Source organism: Oncorhynchus keta, chromosome 29 (assembly GCF_023373465.1).
Source record: "Oncorhynchus keta strain PuntledgeMale-10-30-2019 chromosome 29, Oket_V2, whole genome shotgun sequence".
Classification (NCBI taxonomy): domain Eukaryota; kingdom Metazoa; phylum Chordata; class Actinopteri; order Salmoniformes; family Salmonidae; genus Oncorhynchus; species Oncorhynchus keta.
In genome coordinates, this window is record NC_068449.1 from 47,435,268 (window position 1) to 47,461,675 (window position 26,408).

The 26,408-nt window shown below is 41.8% G+C and overlaps 3 protein-coding genes and 1 long non-coding RNA gene across 9 annotated transcripts in view; 2 read left to right on the top strand and 2 right to left on the bottom strand.

Moving 5' to 3' along the window:
- The window catches only part of LOC118361991 (zinc finger protein 696-like), a 37,661-nt gene extending 29,902 nt beyond the window's left edge, over nt 1-7,759 (bottom strand). Inside the window, exon 1 of the mRNA XM_052485337.1 lies at nt 6,769-7,759. Within this exon, the coding sequence (XP_052341297.1) occupies nt 6,769-6,778 (10 nt within the window). The 5' untranslated portion in view covers nt 6,779-7,759. The remainder of the gene's footprint in view (nt 1-6,768) is intronic.
- LOC118361903 (gastrula zinc finger protein 5-1-like) overlaps nt 1-26,408 on the top strand; it is a 388,384-nt gene that overhangs the window by 359,090 nt on the left and 2,886 nt on the right. Inside the window, exons 1-4 of one of the 4 annotated variants that reach the window (XM_052485286.1) lie at nt 20,428-21,113; nt 22,043-22,170; nt 22,365-22,532; nt 26,113-26,265. The exons of the other annotated variants lie outside the window; for them this stretch is intronic. Of the exons in view, the coding sequence (XP_052341246.1) occupies nt 20,858-21,113; nt 22,043-22,170; nt 22,365-22,532; nt 26,113-26,265 (705 nt within the window). The 5' untranslated portion in view covers nt 20,428-20,857. Of the gene's footprint in view, nt 1-20,427; nt 21,114-22,042; nt 22,171-22,364; nt 22,533-26,112; nt 26,266-26,408 lie in introns of those variants that run through there. 4 annotated transcript variants of the gene reach the window in all.
- LOC118361889 (zinc finger protein 235-like) overlaps nt 1-26,408 on the bottom strand; it is a 274,869-nt gene that overhangs the window by 102,700 nt on the left and 145,761 nt on the right. The gene's annotated exons all lie outside the window — the stretch shown is intronic.
- On the top strand, nt 88-1,582 carry LOC118361990 (uncharacterized). Its single transcript, XR_004821108.1, has 2 exons — nt 88-270; nt 892-1,582. It is a non-coding gene; the product is annotated as an uncharacterized LOC118361990 (long non-coding RNA).

The following is a 26,408-nucleotide window of genomic DNA, read 5'->3' on the forward strand; positions in this document are numbered from 1 at the left end:
TACACTTGCAGTTTTTTAATCTGCGCGTTATGTTACTGTTGACACGCTAAAGAGATTTGTAAATTTGAAGAAAGAGATTTCGCAAGTAATAATTCGATTTCTGCAGCTCTGGGGACAGGACCTTTTACTCCTGACCAATCAGTTCCCTTTGCCAAAACCACAGCCGCCTAACCATTGGCTGGATTGTTCCAACAATCAAATCTCAGGAAATAGCTACCCACTTGAACAAGAGAGGATGAAGTAAATAAAACCAAAATGATCTATTTGAAGGTAATAGTTTATATGTGTTACATCGATTTTTTTTGTTGTTGCTGTGAAAAGGCATGACAGTTTGCTTATCATGTGAAATAAAATGGTATATTTCAGACGAACTCCAGACTAGCCATTGCATTGACAGCCGCTAGGGTTAGTTATCTGGCTTCTGACATTCATCCTAGCTTTACTATGGCAAACTTTATCATGCAGCTTTAAATGCGAGGGGAAACCGAATATATTTGCTAGTTAACCAGCTGATTGGTAAAGTTGATATACATGCCATTACTTACTTAACTAGCTATCGAGTTAAATTGAAAGTACTGGGGAAAAGCTAGCTAACTCCTACCATCATCAATGAAGTGTAGCTAATGTTAGCCAGGTTTCTAGAAAATAAAAACGATATTTGCTAGCTATATTTTAAAGACGTTACTTTTGAACACAAACTACTTCATTCCACTGCCTGTTTATTGATTGGTTGGTGACTGAAAAAATGCCCCTCCCAATTTCACTGCAAATAGACTAGTCGGCTGTATTGGTTGGATATCATTTGGCTGGTGTGAAGATTACATGAGTGTTTAATTAGCCAATTTACTGACTGGGCTTATTGTTTTTCATGTTTTTGTTATTGCATTTCAGGTGGAGCGGGAGTAAGACCACTAGAAAGCAGCATGCTGCCAGACCACCACAGGACCCTAGAGATATTAGTCAATGCATATGAACCAGATATTGAATTTATATCAATGACGCTAACCAAATGGTTGGTTTGTTCAGAAACATGTGCACTAAATGCTAACACGGCTTTGGTGATGCAAGGTAAATCATGTATTTATTGTCATCTCCCTGTCAGGCCTCACTCAGCCTGCTGTGACATGGGCCCGGATGGTGACATATGCTTCAAGCTGCCTGACTGAATACAGGGGCCTTCAGCGGTACCTTCCCTTTTGATTACAGCAGTCTCTTTATTAAGTCTCATAGCCATTTAACATGTACTTTATGTAACCACTCAAATTCTTAAAAACGTATACAAATACATGAACAGACTTATATTCACTTGCCTCTGGCTGCGTTTACAGGCAGCCCAATTCTGATATTTTTCCCACTAATTGGTCTTTTGACCAATCCCAGATCTTTTCACATTGGTTCATTTTTCAGAGCTGATTGATCAAAAGACCAATTGGTGGGAGAAAAAAAGTGTCAGACTTGGGCTGCCTGTCTAAACACAGCCTATTTGTCCTATTCTTCTAACTTGTCTGGGATATATATATATATTTTAGTTGGCACAACTGTGTGATATCTTTTATATATGAATAATACTTTTTTCACCCTGGATATGAGACTTGCATTGATTTTTAGACCTCTTTGAATCAGAAGTGCAGTCTTGATGGATAAAGTCTGCATGTTGTCAGATGTTTAAGTAGTAGTTAGTAGTATAGTAGTTCGTCAAAATGAGAAGACCAGGCTGAAACAGTTGTGGTTTTGTATTTTTTTTAAATGAACATGAGTAGTTTATACAAAACTTGATTGCATTTGGTGGTCATCCCTCCCCCAAATTTGACAATTTTGATATTTCCCTGAGGAAGGATGCAACTTTCTGCTGATACCTACCACCATGTCAGCTTTTTTGATGTGCTGCTCTAGAGTTCCATGGCCCAGCAGACTCCCCTGGGGATGGGAGATTGACATGTTTAGTTTTTATAAAAGTCTGGGAGACGTTTTTTAGAGGGAGGCGAGTGCATTAGTTTGAGTGAGTACCGTAAGAGAGTTGACATTGACGATTGAGGATAAGGGTGCCTTCCAATCACACAAATTATGAGAGGTAAGGGGGCTAGACTTGTGTTGGGCTGTCCGTCAGAAAAGTTCCAAAGACTATCCATCAACCAATTACAAACGTAAAACAGCATTTTACCCCACCAAACAGATAAGCGTGTATTTAAGTTTGATGGTAGCCTTACTCTGTGGTTCAAGTTGTATCTTCATGTCTGTAACTTCACTCTCACTCTGTCTGACCCCTAAGCCCTCATGCCTGACCTCCCATTGGCCCAGGGCCTCTGGCAAAACCCTCTAATCAGTCTCTCTGACAGGGAGTTACTCCAGGAGTTGACAGGTTTATGGTGCATAAGGTATCTATGTGTATGCATGCATGCATGACTTACATGGAGTGCTCCATGTTCCTGCTGGTTGCAGGGAAATGGCATGCCTTGGAGTATGGTTGTATCCATCTCCACCAGGCTCCTGGAAATCATATGACAAACCTGCATAGATTAACAAAATAAAATGGCAACTGTATTTATGCAGTTGAAGTCATGACAGCCATAGGTTCTTTACACAGGAGTGTACAGGTTTTTGTTCCAGCACTTCACTAACACCTCATTCAACTAATTGTGGTCTAAATTGAACACTTGTACACAGTTCAGTCACCTGGCCCAGAAATCACCCATGTCTGTATTATTGAATGAGCTTCCCAAGTTAGACGTTTAGCTACAATTCTGCATGATATAAATAGATCCACCCAGGTTATTCTCTATCTAACCATGTGAATAAACCCCCTAAACAAGATGATTATCCTGGTGGTTAGGAGGTTCCCAAGTTCTTGACATCTGTCTGGGTGTTAGGGATGTTCTTCAACCTGAGGAAAATCGCAGAGAGGGGGAAGACATTAACCCCAATGCTTACATTTCAGTGCTGGTTCAAGTTGCTGAGAACCACATGTACCTTAAGTTTTTCAGTCACCAAATAATCAATGAACAAGCAGTGAGGTAGTTTGACAAGTGTTCAAAGTCAGTAACAAGTCTTTAAAATATAGCTAGCATGTTGGCAAGTACCTGGCCAGTAATCTTCACCTGTCGACGGCAACAGCTTTCACAGGCTCATCATACTGTAAAAATAACCCAATTATGAAACATTTGATTTAAACTGACATTATTTGTTGCATATAATGTCTAGGACATAACCTAGCCTGGTGGATCCAGCCTGATCTTCTTTTCCATTCTATTTCACTTCACATTTGATGATATCTGCAGTGAAGTAGAAAGGTGAACGAAGTGATCCGGTTGGTTCCACCAGGACCAGGCTATTTAGAACCACCATTGATAATGTAATCAGTGCTCTGTGTGTGTGACCCACCAGTACCTTTGAGGGGCCAGGAGCTGCTCTATGCTGCTATGCCCATCAATTGAGCTGTAGAAAAGACCTCACCTCCAGCCTCACCTTTTGCCTGCTCACCAACAGTTGTCAATAGGGAGAACAGAATTAGGTAGGTTTAGTCTGACTTGTTCAAACTTCAACGTAGTACCCGTTTGTGTATCAGATATTATCTATCCTTGTAACGGCCAGTGGTAATAGAACAGTGACTATGTATGTATGTATGTATGTATGTATTTATGTATGTATGTATGTATGTATGTATGTATGTATGTATGTATGTATGTATGTATGTATGTATTCATAGAAACATGTATGTGAAAGTCCAGACTGACAGGCAGGCTTGATACTGATGTCTCCGAATGGAGAAAGACCTGGCACTCGGCAGTAACATTTTACAAGACAACTTTTACCATTTAATTCAATAAAAAATAAAGGATCAGACTAGATGTGGAGGGAGAATCCCTGTGTATTCTGCACCAGGATCCAGGAACTGCTGTTGTGAACAGGACACCACACAGGAATTATTATATATTATAATATTATGTGAAGTGTTGTTTATTCTACATGGACCTGAGACTACATGTGAAAGTTAGCAAAACACTTAGTTCAGAATATATACATACATTTAGCAATTATATTCATCTCATGTTACTCTTCAGGCTGCATCATCTATTCAAAGCTTCTCTATATCTGCCTGTAGTTATTGAGCTCAACCCTGCAGGAGGTTTGTTTGTTGTAACTGAGTGGGGGGAAACAGTTGTGGGCAAGGTTCTGACAGATGGGTGTGTTTTGGTGGTGGCAAGGACAAACAAACACCTGCATCAAACCACACCCCCAAGCCAACTCAGGTTTGGCTTCTGTCATGGTCACCAGCATTTCTTGAGGAGCAAGCCAAAAAACAAGGCCAAATCAGCAGGTGCAATTCTCCTTTAAAATCATCACACAATCTCAGTGCATACAGTTGATTCTATTAAAACACTATGTATAAAAAAATAAATGTAAAAAGTGTCTACCAATCGATTGTCAAAAGAACAGACGACTCTCGGTCAACTAACTTTTCTTTCTTTTTTGTCGGGGACAGCCCTAAACTTTATAAACTGCAATCATTTTCTCATTACAATTGTCTTGGGGGAAAAAATGAAGTACGGTAGTTAAATGGAAGTAATATACATCATATAGCCTACACAATATGTAACAGACTTTTTAGGCTTAAATATGCCTTATATATCACAATGTCTGGATGCAATATTCTACCCAAGAATATTCAACACTGAAATCTGTCACTCTTGTCATTCCAAATGCATCTGTGGATCTTTTCTGCAGACAATACTGAAAATGTATCTTTGTCTTTAATGCAGGGTTTGATCTAAAATGTCAGAAGTTATTTAGTGGAATGTTTTTTCTGCTGGTGTATCCTGAGGTATCCCCTCTCTGAGAACCTCTTCCCACTTTGCTTAGGAGGTGAACAGCCTTTCACCCATGTGGACCTGAAGGTGCATCTTCAGGTAGTTCTGATGGGGAAACCTTTCTTACACTCAGGGCAGCTTTAATATTTCTCCCCTGTGTGGACCCTCCGGTGCCTCTTCAAGCTGGACGAGTGGGAGAAGCGCATATGACACTGGGTACAGCTGAAGGGTTTCTCCCCTGTGTGGACCCTCTGGTGCCTCTTCAGATTGCCAGCCTCAGCAAAACGCATGTGACACTGGGAACAGCTGAAGGGTTTCACCCCTGTGAGGACCCTTTGGTGGATCTCCACCTTCTGGAGGCAGCCAAAGCCTTTGTTACAGAACATGCAGAGGAACCGTTTCTCTTTACTATTGCCTGATGTTGCTCCCCCTCCCCTCCCCTTGGCCCTTTGAGTTCAATACCTGATCCAAAAGGACGCAGCCCTGTGAATCGGAAGGCCCCATCAACGTGGACACTGGGTCACGATCCCTGAGCGTGTGTAAAGGGGAGTGGGCCGCAACATTTGGATTTGTCTCTAAGCTTTCCCTGTAATCTAAGAAATCTCTGCCTTGTGAGTGTCCTTCCCCTAAGTGAGTCTTGTCTGCGTTCAAGGTCAGAGGAGAGTCTCCCTCCACTTTGACTTCATCTATGACTATAACCTCCCCTTTCTTATCTAGGGACCTTTCAGAGTATACACTACTAGTATAATGATTCCAGTCCCCCTCTTGACAGATCAGCCTATGTGTCTAAACCCATGGACATGTTGTCAGGGTCCATCTCTGTAGCGTAAGAACAAGACGGAACATCAACACCAGTGTCTAACATGTCCCCATCACCGCCTCCACAGGAATGAACCGTCCTCTTGCTCTGGTGAAATACTGGCAAGTACTCTGAACAGGGAGAAGGACAGCCCAATGGCCCCAGCCCAAATCTCTCTGGGTCTGAGCTGTGGTCAGATCCTGTGTGTAAGAGCCTGTGTGTTGCAGTTAACGTCTCCGTGTCTGTCTCTGACTAGAGGACGGCGTTCCACTGACCTCCGTGATGCTGGGTCGGGTCATGGATGGTGCTGGGGTGGAGGTGGGGTCCTCCATGGCTTCAGGGGGCACTCCAGTCTGGATGTGTCCCATGTGCTGTGGTTCCTTCTCTCCTTTAGTCCTCTCCTGCTTGACCCCAGGACCTGCAGCCTCTGCATCTGCAGACTGACAAGAAGAGAAGAGGTTATTATCGGTGTCGTAAGGAAGTCTCACTAGCTCCCCTATGGCAGATAAATGACAATGTAATCAAGTGAATAACTGAGGGGGAGCCTTAGTAACGTTAATATTTTATGCAACACTATTACACTAACCTCTATCATGATAACATGCTGGGTTGAGGTTCCGTTCCCCTCATCAAGAGTGATTGGTTGGTTCTCTCTCCATCTATTGTGTCCTGTTGGCTTCACAAAGCTCCTGTGGCTTCCAGTGAGATGTCCTTCACCTGAGAGAGTGATTGGTGGAAAAGAGGTGATTAGGTTAGCTACTGTCAATGCTCAAATGGTATATTATACACCATTGACACTGTCTAGAAGGATGTAAGGTAACACTTTAAATAACTTTTTGATATTCTATTTATATATTGATAGATATATCACATGCATATATAGCCTCGTTATTGTTATATTGTGCTACTATTTACTTTTTAACTGCATTGTTGGGAAGGGGCTCATAAGTAAGCAGTTCACTGTAAAGTCTACAGCCTGTTGTATTCGGTGCATGTGACATAAGTTGATTTGCATCATTGTTTTCAATGAGTTAGTCATAGGACATGCAGTACATCAAGAATATGATGATGTATTTGTGCAAGATAGCTAAGTAATCAGGGGAACTATTTCATACAATCCAAAAACTGACGAAGTGTTTAACCCAATGTGGTTAAAAACGGTACCTCTTGCCATTCCTCTGTATCGGTCGAAGATCTTGACACTACTGGGACGAATGGCGAGGACGCGCTCCCGTGACACCTTCAGTTCCAGTAGCTGTAGTTTCCTCCGCAATGTCCTGTTTTCTTTTTTGGGTTTGAGTTATTTCCAGACGAAACACTGCATAGTCGTCGTCTACGAGTTTACAAGTCTCTGCCACGGCTGCATTCGCTAACACCTCCATAATGGAGGCTATTTGAGTGTGAAAAACCACACAATTGGCCATTGTTAGTTAACGTTACCACCTAGTTAGATCTCATCTATCAACCAAGCCCTGTCTCCAACGCGAATTAACGACTACCTGGGGTAAGTAAGCATGTTATGCTTTGCAGTTCAAATTTGCCATATGCTAAGTTGCAGGGTATTAATACATATCTAAATAACAACAAAAACCCTAAAGTCAAAATGTATTGGTCAAGGCTTACTTCCGTTTACTACTTCTTCCATGGTATATTCACTATCACACAATTTAGTGTGCATGTCGCCACCTACTATGCGGGATGGAAACAGGATATATTCATAAACGACCCCGCCCTCAAATAATAATAATACTTTTCTGTAAAAAATTAAACAGATCTGATCCCGACACAGGCTCAAGATGATCAGTTGTCCAAACTACTTTTCTGCCACAGCCACAATAATGTCCAGTTTCTTTGACACTTGAGCCGTACAGTTTATAACTGTGGCAATGAACGCCACAAAATCTACCTTAACACCAGGGTATATTTTGACTGGCTGCAATATCCATATCGTCGGTGGGCGTCACTTGTTTTCTCACCTCTTTAAAATGGCATAGGAAGATTGATTGACCTTTAACTTGTGACACCTTAATCCCCTTCACCCTTACAGGGCACTCCAGGAACTTGGGATCATGATCCCCACCACAATTGCAACACCTTCGTTCTTCTAAATCAAATCAACATGTTCTTTGTTATATGCGCTCAAATGCTTGCTTATGAGCCCTTCCCAACAATGCAGTTATGTTTTATAAAAATAGTAACACAAGAGGAATAAAATACACAAGAAAGATCAATGTGCAAGGGTACAATGTTTTATTTTATTTGTTTAACCTTTATTTAACTAGGCAAGTCACTGCGAGGCAGCGCCTTGGACCGCCCCTCAAGGAACCTATGTATTTAAAGGAGATACACTACCGTTCAAAAGTTTGGGGTCACTTAGAAATGTCTTTGTTTTCCATTTATACATACATGAAATTAGTTGCAAAATGAATAAGGAATATAGTCAAGACATTGACAAGGTTATAAATAATATTTTTTTATTTAAATAATTGTGTCCTTCAGACTTTGCTTTCGTCAAAGAATCCTCCATTTGCAGCAATTACAGCCTTGCAGACCTTTGGCATTCTAGTTGTCAATTTGTTGTTGAGGTAATCTGAAGAGATTTCACCCCATGCTTATTGAAGCACCTCCCACAAGTTGGTTTGGCTTGATGGACACTTCTTTACGTACCATACGGTCAAGCTGCTCCCACAACAGCTCAATAGGGTTGAGATCCAGTGACTGTGCTGGCCACTCCATTATAGACAGAATACCAGCGGACTGCTTCTTCCCTAAATAATATTGCATAGTTTGGAGCTGTGCTTTGGGTCATTGTCCTGTTGTAGGAGGAAATTGTCTCCAATTAAGCACCATCCACAGGGTATGGCATGGTGTTGCAAAATGGAGTGATGTATCTTGAAGAAGGAAGTCTCTTTTACCCTGTACAAATCTCCCACTTCACCACCAAAGCACCTCCAGACCATATTGCCTCCACCATGCTTGACAGATAGCGTCAAGCACTCCTCCAGCATCTTTTCATTTTTTCTGTGTCACGAATGTTCTTTATGTCTGTCCATAACACCTTTTTCCCAATCTTCCTCTGTCCAGTGTCTGTGTTCTTTTGCCCATCTTAATATTTTATTGTCTGAGATATGGCTTTTTCTTTGCAACTCTGCCTAGAAGGCCAGCATCCCGGAGTCGACGCTTCACTGTTGACATTGAGACTGGTGTTTTGCGAGTACTATTTAAGGAAGCTGCCAGTTGAGGACTTGTGAGACGTCTATTTCTCAAACAGTTGTGCACCAGGGCCTCCCACTCTTTCTATTCTGGTTAGAGCCAGTTTGTTCTGTTCTGTGAAGGTGTGTAGTACACAGCGATGTACAAGATCTTCAGTTTCTTGGCAATTTATCTCATGGAATAGCGTTCATTTCTCAGAACAAGAATGACTGACGTGTTTCAGAAGAAAGTTCTTTGTTTCTGGCCATTTTGAGCCTGTAATCAAACCCACAAATGCTGATGCTCCAGATACTCAACTAGTCTAAAGAGGGACAGTTTTATTGCTTCTTTAATCAGAACAAAAGATTTCAGCTGTGCTAAAGGGTTTTCTAATGATCAATTAGCCTTTAAAAAAATGATAAACTTGGATTAGCTAACACAATGCACCATTGGAACAAAGGAGTGATGGTTTCTGATAATGGGCCTCTGTACACCTATGTAGATATTCCATTTAAAATACGCCGGTTCCAGCTACAATAGTAATTTATAACATTAACAATGTCTACACTGTATTTTTGAGCAATTTTATGTTATTTTAAATGGACAAAAAAATAAATGTTCTTTCAAAAACAAGGACATTTCTAAGTGACCCTAAACTTTTGAACGGTAGTGTATTTAACTCTTGGACAAAAACTAACGTGGGCAAGACAGAGGAGCTTATTGTGGACTACAGGAAATGGAGGTACGAACACGCCCCCATTCACAGCGACGGTGCTGTAGTGGAGCAGGTCAAGCGCTTCAAGTTTCTCGGTGTCCACATCACTAAGGACCTATCATGGTCCAAACACACAAAAACAGTTGTGAAGAGGGCACGACAACAACTCTTCCCCCTCAGGAGGCTGAAAAGATTTGGCATGGGCCCTCAGATCCTCAAAGTTCTACAGCTGCATCATTGAGAACATATTGACTGGCTGCATCACCGCTTGGTATGGCAACTGCTCACATCCCACCGCAGGGCGCTACAGAGGGTAATGCCGAACCCTGCCATCCAGGAACTCTATACCAGGCGGTGTCAGAGGAAAGCCACCCAAGTCATAGACTTCTCACTGCTACTGCATGGCAAGTGGTACCCGAGCGCCAAAGTCTGGGACCAAAAGGCACATGAACAGCTTCTACCCCCAAAACAATAAGACTGCTCGCTCAACAGTTAATCAAAACTGATTATTTACAGTTGAAGTCAGAAGTTTACATAAACTAGTTTTAATGACTCCAACCTAAGTGTTTCAACCACTCCACACATTTCATGTTAGAAAACTATAGTTTTGGCAAGTCGGTTAGGACATCAACTTTATGCATGACACAATTTTTCCAACAATTGTTTATAGACAGATTATTTCACTTATTTACTACATCACAATTCCAGTGGGTCAGACGTTTACATACACTAAGTTGACTGTGCCTTTAAACAGCTTGGAAAATTCCAGAAAATTATGTCATGGCTTTAGAAGCTTCTGATTGGCTAATTGACATTTGAGTCAATTGGAGGTTTACCTGTGCATGTATTTCAAGGCCTACCTTCAAACTCAGTGCCTCTTTCCTTGACATCATGGGAAAATTGCTATGCAGACGACACACAATTAATCTTCTCCTTTCCCCCTTCTGATGACCAGGTGGCGAATCGCATCTCTGCATGTCTGGCAGACATATCAGTGTGGATGACGGATCACCACCTCAAGCTGAACCTCGGCAAGACGGAGCTGCTCTTCCTCCCGGGGAAGGACTGCCCGTTCCATGATCTCGCCATCACGGTTGACAACTCCTTCTGTCCTCCCCCAAAGCGCTAAGAACTGGCGTGATCCTGGACAACACCAGTTAATCAAAGGCGGTGGATTTCCTTAGGTTCATGTACAACATCAGAAGTTTACATAAACTAGTTTTAATGACTCATCGACCCGTCTGGATTTGCAACCTGTTGGCTGGGCTCCCTCCTGTGCCATTTCAACTGTCCAGAAAACTATAGTTTTCCCAAGTTCTCTCACGTCAGGCTCTCTCCACTGGCTTCCAGTTGAATGACATCCGCTTCAAGACCATGGTGTTTACAGAGCTGTGAGGGGAACGGCACCTCAACCTCCAGGCTCTGACGTTTACACTAAGTTCAGGCCCTACACCCAAACAAGGGCACTGCGTTCATCCACCTTGGCCTGTGCCTTTAAACAGTTCCCGCTCAGCCCAGAAAATGATGTCATGGCTTTAGAAGCTTCTGATTGGCTAATTGACATTTGAGTCAGGATAGGAGGTTTACCTAAAAGATTTAGCATGTATTTAAAGGCCTACCTTCAAACTCATTTGTGCCTCTTTCCTAAATGACATAAATGTAAATGAAAATCAAAAGAAATCAGCCAAGACCTCAGAAAAAAAATTGTATACCTCCACAAGTCTGGTTCATCCTTGGGAGCAATTTCCAAACGCCTGAAGGTACCACATTCATCTGTACAAACAATAGTATGCAAGTATAAACACCATGGGACCACGCAGCCATCATACAGCTCAGGAAAGAGACGTGTTCGGTCTCCTAGAGATTAACGTACTTTGGTGCGAAAAGTGCAAATCAATCTCAGAACAACAAAAGGACCTTGTGAAGATGCTGGAGGAATCAGGTACAAAAGTATTGATATCCACAGTAAAACAAGTCCTATGTCAACATAACCTGAAAGGCCGTTCAGCAAGGAAGAAGCCACTGCTTCAAAACCGCCATAAAAAAGCCACACTACGGTATGCAACTGCACATAGGGACAAAGATAGTACTTTCTGGCATATATTATTATTATTATTATTATATAAATGCCCTATGGTCTGATGAAACTAAAAAAGAACTGTTTATTCATAATGACCATCGTTATGTTTGGAGGAAAAGGGGGAGGCTTGCAAGCCGAAGAGCACCATCCCAACCGTGAAGCACGGAGGCTGCAGGATCATGTTGTGGGGGTGCTTTGCTGCAGGAGGGACTAGTGCACTTCACAAAATAGATGGCATCATGAGGCGGGAAAATTATGTGGATATATTGAAGCAACATCTCAAGACATCAGTCTGGAAGTTAAAGCTTGGTCGCAAATGGGTCTTCCAAATGGACAATGACCCCACGCACACTTCCAAAGTTGTGGCAAAATGGCTTAAGGACAACAAAGTCAAGGTCTTGGAGTGGCCATCACAAAGCCCTGACCTCAATCCCAAGGAAAATTTGTGGGCAGAAAAATAAAAAAAGCGTGTGCGAGCAAGGAGGCCTACAAACCGGACTCAGTTACACCAGCTCTGTCAGGAGGATTGGGCCAAAATTCACCCAACTTATTGTGAGAAGCTTGTGGAAGGCGACCCAAAACGTTTGACCCAAGTTAAACAACTTAATGGCAATGAAACCAAATACTAATTGAGTGTATGTTTAAACTTATGACCCACTGGGAATGTGATGAAAGAAATAAAAGCTGAAATAAATCACTCCACTATTATGACATTTCACATTCTTAAAATAAAGTGGTGATCCTAACTGACCTAAAACAGGGAATTTTTACTAAGGATTAATTGTCAGGAATTGTGAAAAACTGAGCTTAAAATGTATTTTCCTAAGGTGTATGTAAACTTCCCACTTCAACTGTACATTGACCCCCTTTATTATTAATTTATCTTAATTGTTTTTGCACTGACTTCCTTGCACTGGCTCTATGCACACCCACTAGACTCTACCCACTCACTCAGACATTCTACACTGACACTCCCTACATATGCTTACACGCCACACACATTTTTTACACTTCATATACGCTGCTGGTACTCTGTTTATTATATATCCTGACAGCAGCATATGATGTGTGTTGTCGGTATGCGTATGTAGTGAATGACTACTTTATCTCTGTATCCACCCACATACAGATAATTGTAAAGTCCCTCAGTCGAGCAGTGAATTTCAAACACAGATTCAACCAAAGACTGGCGAGCTTTTCAAATGCCTTGCAAAGAGGGTAGATTGGTAGATGTTGTTTTTTTTAAAGCAGACATTAAATATCCTTTTGAGCATGGTCAAGTTATAAATTACACTTTGGATGGTGTATCAATACACCCAGTCACTAAAAAGATATAGACGTCCTTCCTAACTCAGTTGCCGGATAAGAAGGAAACCGCTCACGGATTTTCCCATGAGGCCAATGGGGACTTTAAAACAGTTAGAGTTTAATGGCTGTGATGGGAGAACAACATTGTAGTTACTCCTCAATACCAACCTAATAGACAGAGTGAAAAGAAAGAAGCCTGTACAGACTAAAAATAATCAAAAACATGCATCCTGTTTGCAACAAGACACTAAAGTAATACTGCAAAAAAATGTTGTAAGGCAATTCACTTTTTGTCTTGAATACAAAGTGTTATTGGATTTTCCCCAAACATACAACACATTACTGAGTACTACTCTCAATATTTTCAAGTAAAGTGATGGGTATGCTTATAATTGTAAGGACTAGGGAGTTAGCACAGGCAAAATCCTAGAGGAAAACCAGGTTCAGTTTGCTTTCCACCAGACACTGGGAGATGAATTCACCTTTCCGCAGAATAATAACTTAAAACAGAAGGCCAAATCTACACTGGAGTTGCTTACTAAGAAGACTGTGAATGTTACCGTGTTGCCAGTGTAACAGGGTTAGTTATAATATAATAATAATAATATATGCCATTTAGCAGACGCTTTTATCCAAAGCGACTTACAGTCATGTGTGCATACATTCTACATATGTTTCCACTTGGCAAGGCAGAAATATGTATTTGATGTTTAGGTATTCCTATTGGTTGGTTGAATTCACAAATCAATAAAGTGTTATGCCATTGGTCATGCTTACAGATAGGTGGAGATGGCAAACGTTTAATTCTTCCCATTCTGATATTGACATGCAAGCAGTAGGTCACGTCTAAAATACTGTATTCTATTTTCATATTTACAATGTGTACGAGGTCATTATGTACATGTCCTGGTGTGTGTGTGTGTGTGTGTGTGTGTGTGTGTGTGTGTGTATCTCGGCACCAAACAAAAAAATTCCCTTTTTCAGAACCCTGTCTTTCAAAGATAATTTGTAAAAATACAAATAACTTCACAGATCTGCATTGTAAAGCGTTTAAACACCGTTTCCCATGCTTGTTCAATGAACCATAATTAATGAACGTGCACCTGTGGAACGGTCATTAAGACAAACAGCTTACAGACAGTAGTCAATTGAGGTGACAGTTAGGCCTCTTTAGTGTCCTAAGTTTTCATTTCTACTGACTCTGAGAAACACCACAAGAAAGATGCCCAGTGTCCCTGCTCATCTGGGTGAACGTGCCTTAGGCATGCTGCAAGGAGACATGAGGACTGCAGATGTGGTCAGGGAAATAAATGTCAATGTCCATACTGTGAGACGCCTAAGACAGCACTACAGGAAGACAGGACGGACAGCTGATTGTCCTCCCAGTGGCAGACCATGTGTAAAAACACCTGCACAGGATCGGTACATTCGAACATCACACCTGCGGGACAGGTACAGGATGGCAACAACAACTGCCTGAGTTACACCAGGAACGCACACTTTTCATCAGTGCTCAGACTGTCCGCTACATGCTGAGAGAGGCTGGACTGAGGGCTTGTAGGCCTGTTGTAAGGCAGGTCGGATTTTTGTTTGTCGAAGGAATGATTGTTACACCGAGGCCTGTACTCTGGAGCGGGATCGAGGTGGAGGGTCCGTCATGGTTTGTGGCGGTGTGTCACAGCATCATCGGACTGAGCCTGTTGCCATTGCAGGCAATCTCAACGCTGTGTGTTACAGGCAAGACATCCTCCTCCCTCATGTGGTACCCTTCCTTCATGCTCATCCTGACATGACAATGCCACCAGCCATACTGCTTGTTCTGTGCGTGATTTCCTGCAAGACAGGAATGTCAGTGTTCTGCCATGGTCAGCGACAAGCCCGGATCTCAATCCTATTGAGCACGTCTGGGACCTATTGGATCGGAGGGTGAGGGCTAGTGCCTTTCCCCCAGAAATGTCCAGGAACTTGCAGGTGCCTTGGTGGAAGAGTGGGGTAACATCTCACAGAAAGAACTGGCAAATCTGGTGTAGTCCATGAGGAGGAGATGCACTGCAGTACTTAATGCAGCTGGTGGCCACACCAGATACTGAATGTTACTTTTGATTTTGACCCCCCCTTTGTTCATGGACACATTCCATTTGTTAGTCAAATGTATGTCTCAGTTGTTGAATCTTGTTATGTTCATACAAATATTTACACATTAATTTGCTGAAAATAAACGCAGTTGACAGTGAGGGCGTTTATTTTTTTGCAGAGAGAGCGATATCGCTCTATATACACACACACATATATATAGAGAGCGATATTTATCTTTGTGTACAAAACACTAAGAACACCTGCTATTTCCATGACAGCCTGGACAGGTGAATCGAGGTGAAAGCTATGATCCCTTTTTGATGTCACCTGTTAAATCCACTTCAATCAGTAAAGATGAAGGGTAGGAGACAGGTTAAAGACTGAGTTTTATGCGTTGAGACATAGATTGTGTATGTTTGCCATTCAGAGGGTGAATGGGCAAGACAAACGATTGAAGTGCCTTTTGAATGGCGTATGGTAGTTGGTGCCTAGCGTTCAGGTTTGTGTCAAGAAATGCAACGCTGCTGGGTTTGTCACGCTCAGCAGTTTCCCGTGTTTATCAAGAATGGTCCACCACCCAAAGGACATCCAGACAACTTGACACAGCTGGGAGAAACACTGGCGTCAACATGGGCCAGCATCCCTGTTGAACGCGTTCGACACCTTGCAGTTCCTTGTGCCTATCGTCAAGTACTTACATTAATTGTATTTTTTTACATTATGATATATTTGATTTTCAAAATACCCCGTCTAATACTGACATGCAAGCGACTAATCACAAATCTACAGCCATGTTGTCCTGCACATCTAATGTGCTTCCTTGTGTCTTTCGTCAGAATAAACACCAATCAACTGGGCTCGCTGGCTAGACAGTCCTTTCTTTAAAAACACAATGCAAGAGAGTTAAGAAGTACGATCACATATGTTACGCTGGTGCTGAAACCAGTCTTGGCTTTGTTGAACAGCTGTAACACCGGGTTACAGTTTTTACTTAAATCTGCTTGAAAATCTATGGCAAGACCTGGTAATGGTTATCTATCAATGATAAACAACCAATATGACAGAGTTTGAAGAATATTTAAAATAATAAATGGGCAAATATTGCACAATAAAGGTGTGCAAAGCTCTTATGAGACTTAACCAAGAAGACTCACAGCTTCAATCGCTGCCAAAGGTGTTTCTAATATTCAATCCGGGTGGTGAATATTTTTTTCTGCATATATCCTCAAGCAGACTACTTTTTTCCTCATTGTCAGACTATTTGATGTGTAATTGTTGTATAAAATTGTTAAATAGCACCTAAAACAGTATATAGCTATAAATAGTACTGTAGCGACCCGCACAGACAGCTAGCTGTGTGTTATGTGTTAGGCTAGGAGGTGGTTGTGTTGTACTGACCAGTACCCGGTGTTCGCGGGGTCCGACATGTCGTTTTGTAAGTCGCTCTGGATAAGAGCGTCTGCTAAATGACTTAAATGTAAATGTAATGTCAATCAACCTGCTATCTGCCAATCACGGGAATGCCTGGAATGTTCTGATGCCGGGCATCCTGGTGGTTGGCGGAGTGGCGTGGAGGGGGGTTGGGCAGGGAGGTGGAGCATTGGAAGTTAAGACCAGGTTCAGCCTTTGTTCTCTCTCTCTTACGTCTGGGCTTCACAAGAGAAGGTCACGATTGGCTTGTGGGTTATCTGTCATCTATTTGGCGTGTGCTACGGCACAAACAGTAGCCTGTGTAAAGTTGGTTTAATAAACCGTCAATTCGCAAACTCAAGCCTCTGTCTGGACAATTGTTCATTTATGATCTAGTCAGGTCATTACAGTACACTGCATAATGAAACAAGCCCTAGTAAGGTAGTGTTGATGGTGGACTGACTGTATTATTTGGCATTAATAGACTGGTTTTACGCACTACTTTCTATTCCAGCTGGGAGAGAGCGCGAGGACAGCTCATGTCATGCAGGTTCAGGTAGCCTGTACAGGACAGTTGTATATTCAACTAAAATAAATTGGTAGCTGATTAGTATTCTGTTGTATTTCAAATTAATTTGACAATCTGCCATGTTTGAGTTTCCAACTTTAATTACTGAACAATTAATTACATTATTGCCATTCCTCAGCCAACAGTCTAAAAATGGCAGCCTTGCAACGCCGTGTATAGCTTCGCGAAATGTTAGGCTTAACCTGAGAAAATTACGACCAAATAGGCCTACCAATAAACATGTATTCGTTAGCTAGCTGCATTGAATGCGCACCACTGCACTGAATACGGACACTCACACCGCAAGCGCAAGGACTGCGCTTGCTCTTGTTCATCTAGTTGAGGGAGGAGGCACAGGCCCGCAACGTAGAATTCGTAAACTACAGAGCTCTAGTAGTTGATGGGTACCCCGGTTTTTAAAGGTTGTCACAGTTTGACTGTTAATGTTTGTACATGTTTGGTGAAATGACTGTTGCAGTGTGCATTGTATTGATTGACTTGGTGCCATACTGATTGGTTTTATGTTTGCCTGCTATTGAATATCTTATGTCATTTCTGAATGTCTATTTATTGAGAGCGGTGTTGGTTTATCACTGCCATTTGGCAGTGTGCATTTTGTTAGGTCATACTACGGGTATCTGAATAGGGAATGAGGACACACCTGAGGTTATGTCATATTAGTTAGACTCCAGACCACCCCTATTATTTCACATGAGGCCTAATTCACATGATATGCCTAAAAACTTAACCACTAGGCTAATAACTAAACACGTTTTACATTCGATTATTTAATTACCAACATGTTTTTTCAATGTATCCCTTTGGAGCGCAACAAATTGAGTGACGAATGTGTTGATGTAACGGAAATATTGTCAAAATTCCGCTTTTAACAACCATCAAATTTTATTTAAAAAAATAAAAAAGTCATGCAAGCCAACATATTATATAGGCTTTCATTAAAAGTAATCAAAGTGATCGTGTAAGGTGAAAAATTATATCAACACGTTTTATTATTCACCGTGGCTGTCTGAAGCGTGCTATAATGTTCATAGCTATCATGTGCTATCACTATCTCTCCTTTGCGGTACTGCAAACTATCATGACGACCAGCTGAGATAAGACATTGGCAAGTTTAATTTAGTTTAAGTGTGGGACCTTGTTTTTTTAAATTATCAAAACATTTAAGAGTGCCAAGTAATCAAATCAACTAACATGTTTGCTTTGTATTCATAGCAATCCCTCATTGCCCAATCAGAAAACATTTTGCAAACATTTATAATACTACAGACAATACAACGACAAAAACTGTGGGTGTTTGTGAAACAGACGTCTATGATTGGTTCAGATTTGGTCCGGTCCTAACCAACCAAATTTGGTCTTGTTTGGTGGCGAAGCTCATTAAAATAAGGCTGCGACTACGAATACAGAGATTTCGAGAGACAAGGCAAGAAGGGCATTCTATGCCATCAAAAGAAACATAAATTTCAACATACCAATTAGGATTTGGCTAAAAATACTTGAATCAGTCATAGAGCCCGCTCACCAACCAAGACTTCACAAAATGGGACAAACACCAAATTGAGACTCTGCACGCAGAATTCTGCAAAAATATCCTCCGTGTACAACGTAAAACACCAAATAATGCATGCAGAGCAGAATTAGGCCGATACCCACTAATTATCAAAATCCAGAAAAGAGCCATTAAATTCTACAACCACCTAAAAGGAAGCGATTCACAAACCTTCCATAACAAAGCCATCACAAACAGAGAGATGAACCTGGAGAAGAGTCCCTAAGCAAACTGGTCCTGGGGCTCTGTTCACAAACACAAACACACCCTACAGAGCCCCAGGACAACAGCACAATTAGACCCAACCAAATCATGAGAAAACAAAAAGATAATTACTTAACACATTGGAAAGAATTAACAAAAAAACAGAGCAAACTAGAATGCTATTTGGCCCTACACAGAGAGTACAGAATACCTGACCACTGTGACTGACAAAATTAAGGAAAGCTTTGACTATGTACAGACTCAGTGAGCATAGCCTTGCTATTGAGAAAGGCCGCCGTAGGCAGACATGGCTCTCAAGAGAAGACAGGCTATGTGCTCACTGCCCACAAAATGAGGTGGAAACTGAGCTGCACTTCCTAACCTCCTGCCCAATGTATGACCATATTAGAGAGACATATTTCCCCCAGATCACACAGATCCACAAAGAATTCGAAAACATATCCAATTTTGAAAAACTCCCATACCTACTGGGTGAAATTCCACAGTGTGCCATCACAGCAGCAAGATTTGTGACCTGTTGCCACGAGAAAAGGGCAACCAGTGAAGAACAAACACCATTGTAAATACAACCCATATTTATGCTTATTTATTTTATCTTGTGTCCTTTAATTATTTGTACATTGTGTATATATATATATATATATAATATGACATTTGTAATGTCTTTACTGTTTTGAAACTGTTGTATGTGTAATGTTTACTGTTAATTTTTGTTGTTTTTCACTTTATATATTCACTTTGTATGTTGTCTACCTCACTTGCTTTGGCAATGTTAACACATGTTTCCCATGCCAATAAAGCCCTTGAATTGAATTGAATTGAATTGATTTCGCCCCCGCCTCTTCCAGCGCCTATGGAAGGGAGGAGCGAAAACCCGTATAGACACCGCCCTACGTCGAATGAGAATGACACATGCTATAGCCTATCTCAGCCTCATATTTTCTGAACAGTTGAAATGGGAAAGCCTGCGGCGATTTGAACGAACATTACCAAAAATATTGATTGAAGGCTATACAACTTTCTCTTTCTGTTATAAATGCTTTTGCAGTTGCACAAGCAGGACGCAGTCCCTACACATTGCACTGGACAAAAACAATCAGCGTTTTGTGTGATGTAGACAGGGGATGTCAAACAAATTTTGCCCTGGGGGCTACATTCGATCTTCAACGAGGTCTGTCATATCATTGCGAGAGTTGCGGGAAAAAATAACTAGCCAATGTTTGTAAATGATAATGAAAAATGAATCGCTATTTTGGCTGCCTGTATGTCTTGCTTGTGTTTTGAAATGCTTGCCTAAATATACTGTTATAACAGACAAAGTATTTATGATCATGTTTTTTTGTGTAGGCTACAACATGAAAAAATAACATGAAATTGCGCTTTAGGCATGGAATGCATAATTTGAACATGTCGACCATATCTTCATTGTGGATTACAACATTAAGTTTCTCCACCACATCAATGAGGGGGAAGCGGAATCTACTTGCGCAATTTTAAAGAACAGCGCCACATGAGGCTGCTGAGGGGAGGACAGCTCATAATAGCTGGAGCGAATGGAATGGCATGGAAACCATTTATTCCGTGTGTGAAAAGGGGCATGGGATAAAGGAGTGTGTAATTTCAGTGGGATGTTTTTTTTTTGGGGGGGGGGGTGCCCAAATGTCTGTTTATTGCTATGGTCATTAATTGTACCGCACAAATGGAATGGAAATCCCAGAAGATTGATTTGGTAGTAGCAACAGCAGATATTTTAGTGCAGGGGGTTTTGAGAGAAGGGCTTCCATCCAGGATCTGTTAGAACTTTTTTTGTGAACAAAATGTGCAATTCACACTCCGACCTGTGACAGGCAGTAATACGCAACACAGCGTCTCGTCTGCCAGAAATTCATACAAAAAAAGTAAACGGTGAACAAGAACAGTTTCCAGGTTAGCGTTGTTATTTATGGATTTATTAACACTCTGGAACTGAAGATATGACTAATTTAACTGCACAATATCACACACTTATCACATGTAGTCTTTAGTTCGCATTGGAGACTAGACGTTGTCAATAGAAGTTATCTAGGGGACGATAGCTAGCTAGATACTGACGTTAGCAAGCTGCTAACAATGGCTAACTGTATTGTTTTTCACACTCAAATAGCCTCCATCATGGAGGTGCTAGCGAATGCAGCCGTGGCAGAGATCTGTAAAGTCGTAGACGACGACTATGCAGTGTTTCGTTTGGAAATAACTCAAAGCCAGAAAGAAAACAGGACATTGCGGAAGAAACTACAGCTACTGGAACTGAAGGTGGCACGGGAGCGCGTCATCGCCAGTCCCAGTAGTGTCAAGATCATCGACCGCTACAGAGGAATGGCAAGAGGTACATTTAGCAAAGGCCGAGGCTGTAAATATATGTCTGTCGCCTCCTGCACATGTGTTCAGATGTGTGACAACGGCCCAGCTGTGACATCATCTCTGAGAGGTCATCCCTTTACGGTCTCTATGCTGCCACCTACTGATATGTAAAACCAATCTCTCAGTGCAGTGCAGCTCATCTCTCAGGAAAAGTAGTGGTTTCGAAAGGAGTGGACATTTAGAAAGGAACCATATAAGAAGATGTGGGGTTTTTGAAAGGTGCAACTCAAGACTTCGTTTGGGTTATCGGACGTTAGTCGTGGTCTGCACTCTGCAGAGATGACAGCAAGGAATTTCAGTTATGCAAAGAAAATGTCTATTGTGAGCTGTCTTTGAACGTTACCTGCAGGTAGCCATGTATGTAAATATTTTCGTAAATGTAAGTAACATTTTTTCGTAAATGTAAGTACTAGCTAACGTTAGCTACCTTAACTTTTTTTTTACAATCTTTGAAATATAATTGATATATCAAGTCATTGCGGTTCCAGCACTTCTCGAAATCCACTCTTCCCGAAACGCCCACTTTCTAAAGGGATGACTGCTCTGAGAGATGATGTAGCAACTGGACCCTATTGAGATGTGTTGCCAAGAATTGGGTCTTGGGCAGTTTTGGGATATTATGCAATAATTCCCCTGATTACTTAGCTAGCTGTCTTGCTCAAAGACACTCATTCTAACCAGATTCTTGATTTACTGCACTTATTATTTACTCAATGAAAACAATGTGATGCATGGAATATAATACATCAATCAATAAATAGTATATCAAGAAGTAATGAGAAGTGTTGCCTTACATCCTGGCCAATTCTAGACAGTGTCAATAGTGTACAATACAGCGTTGAACATTGACAGTAGCTAACCTAACCACCTCTTTCCCCCCAATCACTCTCTCAGGTGGACATCTCACTGGAGGCTACAGGAGCTTTGTGAAACCAGCGGGTCACAATACATGGAGAGATGACCAACCAATCACTGTTGATGAGGGGAGTGGAACCTCAACCCAGCACATTATCATGATAGAGGTTAGTGTAATAGTGTTGCATAAAAAATGTGCTACTTTGTAAATCAAAGTATTTCAGTAAGGCTCCCCTCAGCTATTCACTTGTTTACATGTACATCCTCATGTATCTGCCATAGGGGAGCTTGTGAGACTTCCCAACAACATTGTTATACAATTGAACTCGTGTACTGATAACCTCCTCTCTTTTTGTGTCAGTCTGCAGAGGCTGCAGGTCCTGGAGTTAAGCAGGAGCGGTATGAAGGAGAGGAGGACCTACGGCACAGCAGAGACATTCGGACTGGAGCAGCTAACGAGCCCCCTGTAGCCATGGAGGACCCCACCACCCCCCCAGTGCAGCCCAGGACCCAACGCAGAATCACGGAGGTCAGTGGAACGCCGAACGCCGTCCTCAAGTCAGAGACAGACACAGAGACTTTAACGGGGATGGGGCAACTTGGCTGTCCTCTTGCTTCCCGCTCAGAGTATTTACTTTATGGTAACACGAGCCAGAGGACGGTGAGGTCCCATCCGTATTCAAGTGACTTGTTACAGACTCAGAATGGCCCGTCCTGTTCATATGCTACAGAGACAGAGATGATACCTGGTGACATGCCTTTGGTCTTGGATACACAGACTAATTCAATGACAGGGGACTGGAACCAGTACAGTAGTAGTGTATACTCTGAAGGGTTCCAAGATAATAAAGGGGAGGGGCTGGACGTAGATGAGGTGACTGTGAAAGTGGAGGGCGGTGCTCCTCTGACATGGAATGCAGACCAGACTCCTTTAGGAGAAGGACACTCGCAGGGAAACACCAGTGACTTCTTAGACTACAGGGAAAGCTTAGAGACAAATCTAAATGTTGCGACCCACTCCCCTTTACTCGCGTTCAGAGATCGCGACCCAGTGTCCACATCGATGGCACCTTCCAATTCACACGGCCGCATCCTTTTCGATCAGGTATTGAACTCAAACAACAGGGCTAGAGCACAGGCTCGGGGAGGGGGAGCAACATCAAACAACAGTAAAGAGAAACGGTTCCTCTGCATGTTCTGTAACAAAGGCTTCAGCTGCCCCCAGAAGGTGGAGATCCACCAGAGGGTCCACACAGGGGTGAAACCCTTCAGCTGTACACAGTGTCATATGCACTTCGCCAAGGCTGGCAACCTGAAGAGGCACCATATGGTCCACACAGGGGAGAAACCATTTAGCTGTAGCCAGTGTCACATGCGCTTCGCCCAGGCTGGTGACCTGAAGCGACACCAGAGGGTCCACACAGGGGAGAAACCCTTCAGCTGTACCCAGTGTCACATGCGTTTCACCCAGGCTGGTGACCTGAAGAGGCACCAGAGGGTCCACATGGGAGAGAGGCCGTTTGCCAGTACACAGTGTGGGAAGAGGTTTTCAGAGAGGAGATACCTCAGGATACACCAGCAGAAAAATCATTCCACGAAATAACTTCTAACATTTAGATCAAACCCTGCGTTAAAGGAAAATATACATTTTCATTGTTGTAAGCAGAAAATATCCACAGATTCATTTAGAATAACAAGAGTAACAGATTTAAATGTTGAATATTCCTGGGTGGAATATTGCATCCAGACATTGTGTGGAACACCTTCCTAGTATTGAGTTATACCCCATTTTTGCCCTCAGAACAGCCTCAATTTGTCAGGGAAATGACTCTACAAGGCGTCGAAAGCTTTCCACAGGGATGCTGGCCCATGTTGACTCCAATGCTTCCAAATAGTTGTGTCAATTTGGCTGGATGCCTTTTAGGTGGTGGAACATTCTTGATAGACATGTAAACTGTTGAGTGAGAAAAACCCAGCGGCGTTGCAGTTATTGACACACTCAAACCGGTGCACCTGGCACCTACTACCATACCCCATTCAAAGGCACTTAAAAACGTGACACTGTCTACACAGGTTGACTTACCTGCACCCGCTTTCTCCCGTTGTGCTATTTGCAAACCAACTGTTCTGGGGAACTGCAGTAAGCTTCATAATGTATAATGAAGAACGCAATCTGCTTTATCTCCTAACGTATTGCATAGGATCGGACCCTTTAATAGGATCGGACCCTTTTTTTCAATTTTTGCCTAAAACGACATAACCAAATCTAACTGCCTGTAGCTCAGGCCCTGACTTGATACCATTTGAAAGTAAACACTTTGAAGATTGTGTGAATGTGGAATTAATGTAAGATAATAACACATTAGATCTAGTAAAAGATAATAATACAAACAAAAAACATGTTTGTTCCATCATGTTTGAAATGCAAGAGAAAGGCCATTTAGGATTCTGTGGAATTTAGATGTTGTCCACAAGATGGCAGCAGTGTGTGTGCAAAGTTTCAGACTGATCAGTTTATTAATTGTTTTATTTTATTTCACCCTTTTATTTAACCAGGTAGGCTAGTTGAGAACAAGTTCTCATTTGCAACTGCAACCTGGCCAAGATAAAGAAAAGCAGTTCGACACATACCACAGCACAGAGTTACACATGGAATAAACAAACATACAATCAATATTATTATATTATATTATTATATTAATAATACAGTAGAAAAATCTATATACAGCATGTGCAAATGAGGTAAGGCAATAAATAGACAATGGTGGCAAAGTAATTACAATATAGCAATTACACACTGGAATGGTAGGATGTGCAGAAGATGAATGTGCAAGTTGAGATACTGGGGTGCAAAGGAGTAAGATAAATAAATAAATGAATAGAGTATGGGGATGAGGTAGATTGGATGGGCTATTTACAGATGAGCTATGTATAGGTGCAGTGATCTGTGAGCTGCTCTGACAGCTGGTGCTTAAAGCTAGTGAGAGAGATATGAGTCTTCAGCTTCAGAGATTTTTTGCAGTTCTTTCCAGTCATTGGCAGCAGAGAACTGGAAGGAGATTGTAGATGTTTAGTGTGAGTCTGGAAGGAGAGTTTACAGTCTAACCAGACACCTAAGTATTTGTAGTTGTCCACATATTCTAAGTCAGAACCGTCCAGAGTAGTGATGCTGGACGGGCGGGCGGGCAGGTGCGGGCAGCGAACAATTACACCACTTTTACATTACACCATTTTGTATGAAGTCTGCCAGGAGTTTGCCCAAATGTGCCGAATTGGTCCATTTATACATTTTAAGTAGCTACAAATATAAAAATGTATTGAAAAACAGCAAAGAAATAGTTAATACGCTATTTCCAAATACCCCAGTATACACGGTTTACCTCCCAAGCCTAGTTCCTAATGTTTTGTATACTCTGTGTATAAGGCATATACTGTATAAGCCTAAAAAAGTCTGTTAGATATTGTGTTTGTACTGTGTAGTCTATAATGATGTTCACAAATGCCTATTTCATTACTTCCATTCAATACTTAATTTTTTTCCCAAGACACTTTGAATGAGAATATGAATGCAGATTTGTAGTTGACATGTATATTTGTGGTGTATTTAAAACTTGTTTATTAATAAACACAAAATGGTACTCTTCTAAGACTATCATTGAGGCTCTCTTTAATATACATCACATCTGATTTCACCCTATTCTGCAACCACCTGACAGCACTTTATAACCATTATACACTTACTAAATATACCCACACAGTGACAAACACCTACTGTACATGTCAAAATAGTTTTGTCAGGTTTGTCTGACTTTTGACTTATCATAGCTGACTCATTTACCCTCAAAATCATATTTATGTCCACCATGATGGGCTTAACAACAATGAAATCATTCTCTAACTACAGTATAGGACTCGGATGTAGTGGGGATTGATAAACACTCCGTGTTTATTATCTCTGTGTGTGTGTGTGTGTGTGTGTGTGTGTGTGTGTGTGTGTGTGTGTGTGTGTGTGTGTGTGTGTGTGTGTGTGTGTGTGTGTGTGTGTGTGTGTGTGTGTGTAATCTGAGGGAGTGTATGTCTGTGTAATCTGTATCACTTGTCTCTTCCAGGAGGAGGAGGGTCCAGAGGTGCTGCTGGTGAAGGAGGAGGGTTGGGGGAACCCTGAGGGGAACATGGTCATGGAGGACAACCAGACTACACCTCCTCCTGAACCCACAGATGAACCAGCTGAGCAGCACAGGACCACACACAGTCTCACTGAGGTAAACCCACTGTGAACTACAGTATGTTTGGTATTAGGCCTCTCAGAGTATTGTCTTTTAGATCATAATGAATAAGACTATATAGACAAGTGGGGACCTGATCCTCAATCAGCACTTCTACTCTGAGACTCTTTGCGGTTACG